At 39.8% G+C, this 1,431-nt stretch overlaps 1 protein-coding gene across 1 annotated transcript; it reads left to right on the forward strand.

The window, feature by feature from the left end:
• Window positions 1-673: 673 nt before the first annotated feature.
• Window positions 674-833, forward strand: LOC104465721 (zinc finger protein 474-like; the record flags this gene model as incomplete). Its single annotated transcript, XM_010078886.1, has 1 exon — window positions 674-833. A coding segment is annotated over one exon (160 nt), but the record flags the coding sequence as incomplete, so codon positions are not given.
• Between the last annotated feature and the right edge of the window lie 598 nt (window positions 834-1,431).

Raw genomic sequence — 1,431 nt, forward strand, 5'->3', positions numbered from 1 at the left:
AGATGAAAGTAAACAAGTTTTTTTTTATACACAAATAAAATCTTGAAAACACATCTGATGTGAGTGTTTGGAGAATGCTCCTGAGCCTTCAGAGCAGTCACTCTTCCCACAGTGGAAAATAACTGAGGGTAAGACTGGATTAGTGTTCAGATGACAATAGATGCATCAGTGCAATGACCTCACTGGAAGTTGTGGCTTAAAAGAACTGTAGGTTTTGTCTGTAAAATTTTAGGCTTACCCAAGCTAAACTCCACTTATTGGCATAACTTGCACAGACTTCAAGAGGAAGAAAATTGGGCCCCTTGTCCAGAGCAGTACAAAGAGCATATTCTCAAGTATGTTGTGCTTCTGCCCCTATTACCATGGTCAGATAACACAAAGATGTTAATAATTAGCTGAGAGTGCATATCATAACACAAAGCATGATGTTTTCTCTGTACTTTCATACAATACAAAATGATTCAGTTTGAAGTTAATTTAATTCAACCCCTGGGACAAAAAGCAGAGTATTTTTTATATAATTTTTACTCTTTTGCTTCTTTCTTTTTCATTTGCAAAAGCAATATGGTTGGTTAAACTGAAAAGCTCAGTCAACAGGTATTTCCTGAAAATATTTTCCATAAAGAGTTGAATGTCGGTCTCCAGAATGAAAGCTGATACTTTCTTTTTTTAGTTTTCCAGCCAAAGGTTTCTATGATCTTGATTCCTTAAATGAGGCTGCCTGGATCAGTGCCCAGAACCAGCTAGTTCCATGTGATATTTGTGGGCGTACTTTTCTTCCAGAGAGACTGATCGTCCACCAGCGGTCCTGTAAACTGAAACCTGCAACATGAAGTGGATGAATGCATGCTTACACACACGCATGCGTGTGTGAGCATGCGCGTGAATACACACACGTGCACCCATCCCTTTCAGCCAAACCATGAGAGAAATAAAATCCAGCTAGAGGGTCGTGGACATCAAAACTGCAATGTGTCGTCAAATCATGTGATCCAAAAGCCTCCTGAGTAAAATCAGCAGTTGCTACTGTGCTGTAAGATCAAATATGATGATTTTTTAGCCCAGCAGTAGCAACAGTGCCTGTTCATTTCTGTCATTCATGTAGTGTCACCTTGGAACCATAATTTGAGAAGGATGGTGTAAGAATACTTGGAAGTAATGTTAATTAACATCTTCCTTCAGATCCTGTGCTTTGTTGGCTGCAGGAGAACTGAAGTGAAGAATCCTCCCAGGCTGCTTTCTGAATCATGGTGCCGTCTTCCTCTCTGTTGGACAAATATGGAATGTTCTTCAGCCCCACTCCTTTCACAGCCTTTCAGATTTAGCTATTTGAACCTTTGAAAGAAGTTGGGCCTTCTGCATGCATTTCCAATTTTACATGGTATGGGGGTTTTTTGTATTCAGTGAAGGACAGAAAGAAATGAGCCATAG

This window comes from Pterocles gutturalis, unplaced genomic scaffold (assembly GCF_000699245.1).
Source record: "Pterocles gutturalis isolate BGI_N339 unplaced genomic scaffold, ASM69924v1 scaffold22278, whole genome shotgun sequence".
Taxonomy (NCBI): domain Eukaryota; kingdom Metazoa; phylum Chordata; class Aves; order Pterocliformes; family Pteroclidae; genus Pterocles; species Pterocles gutturalis.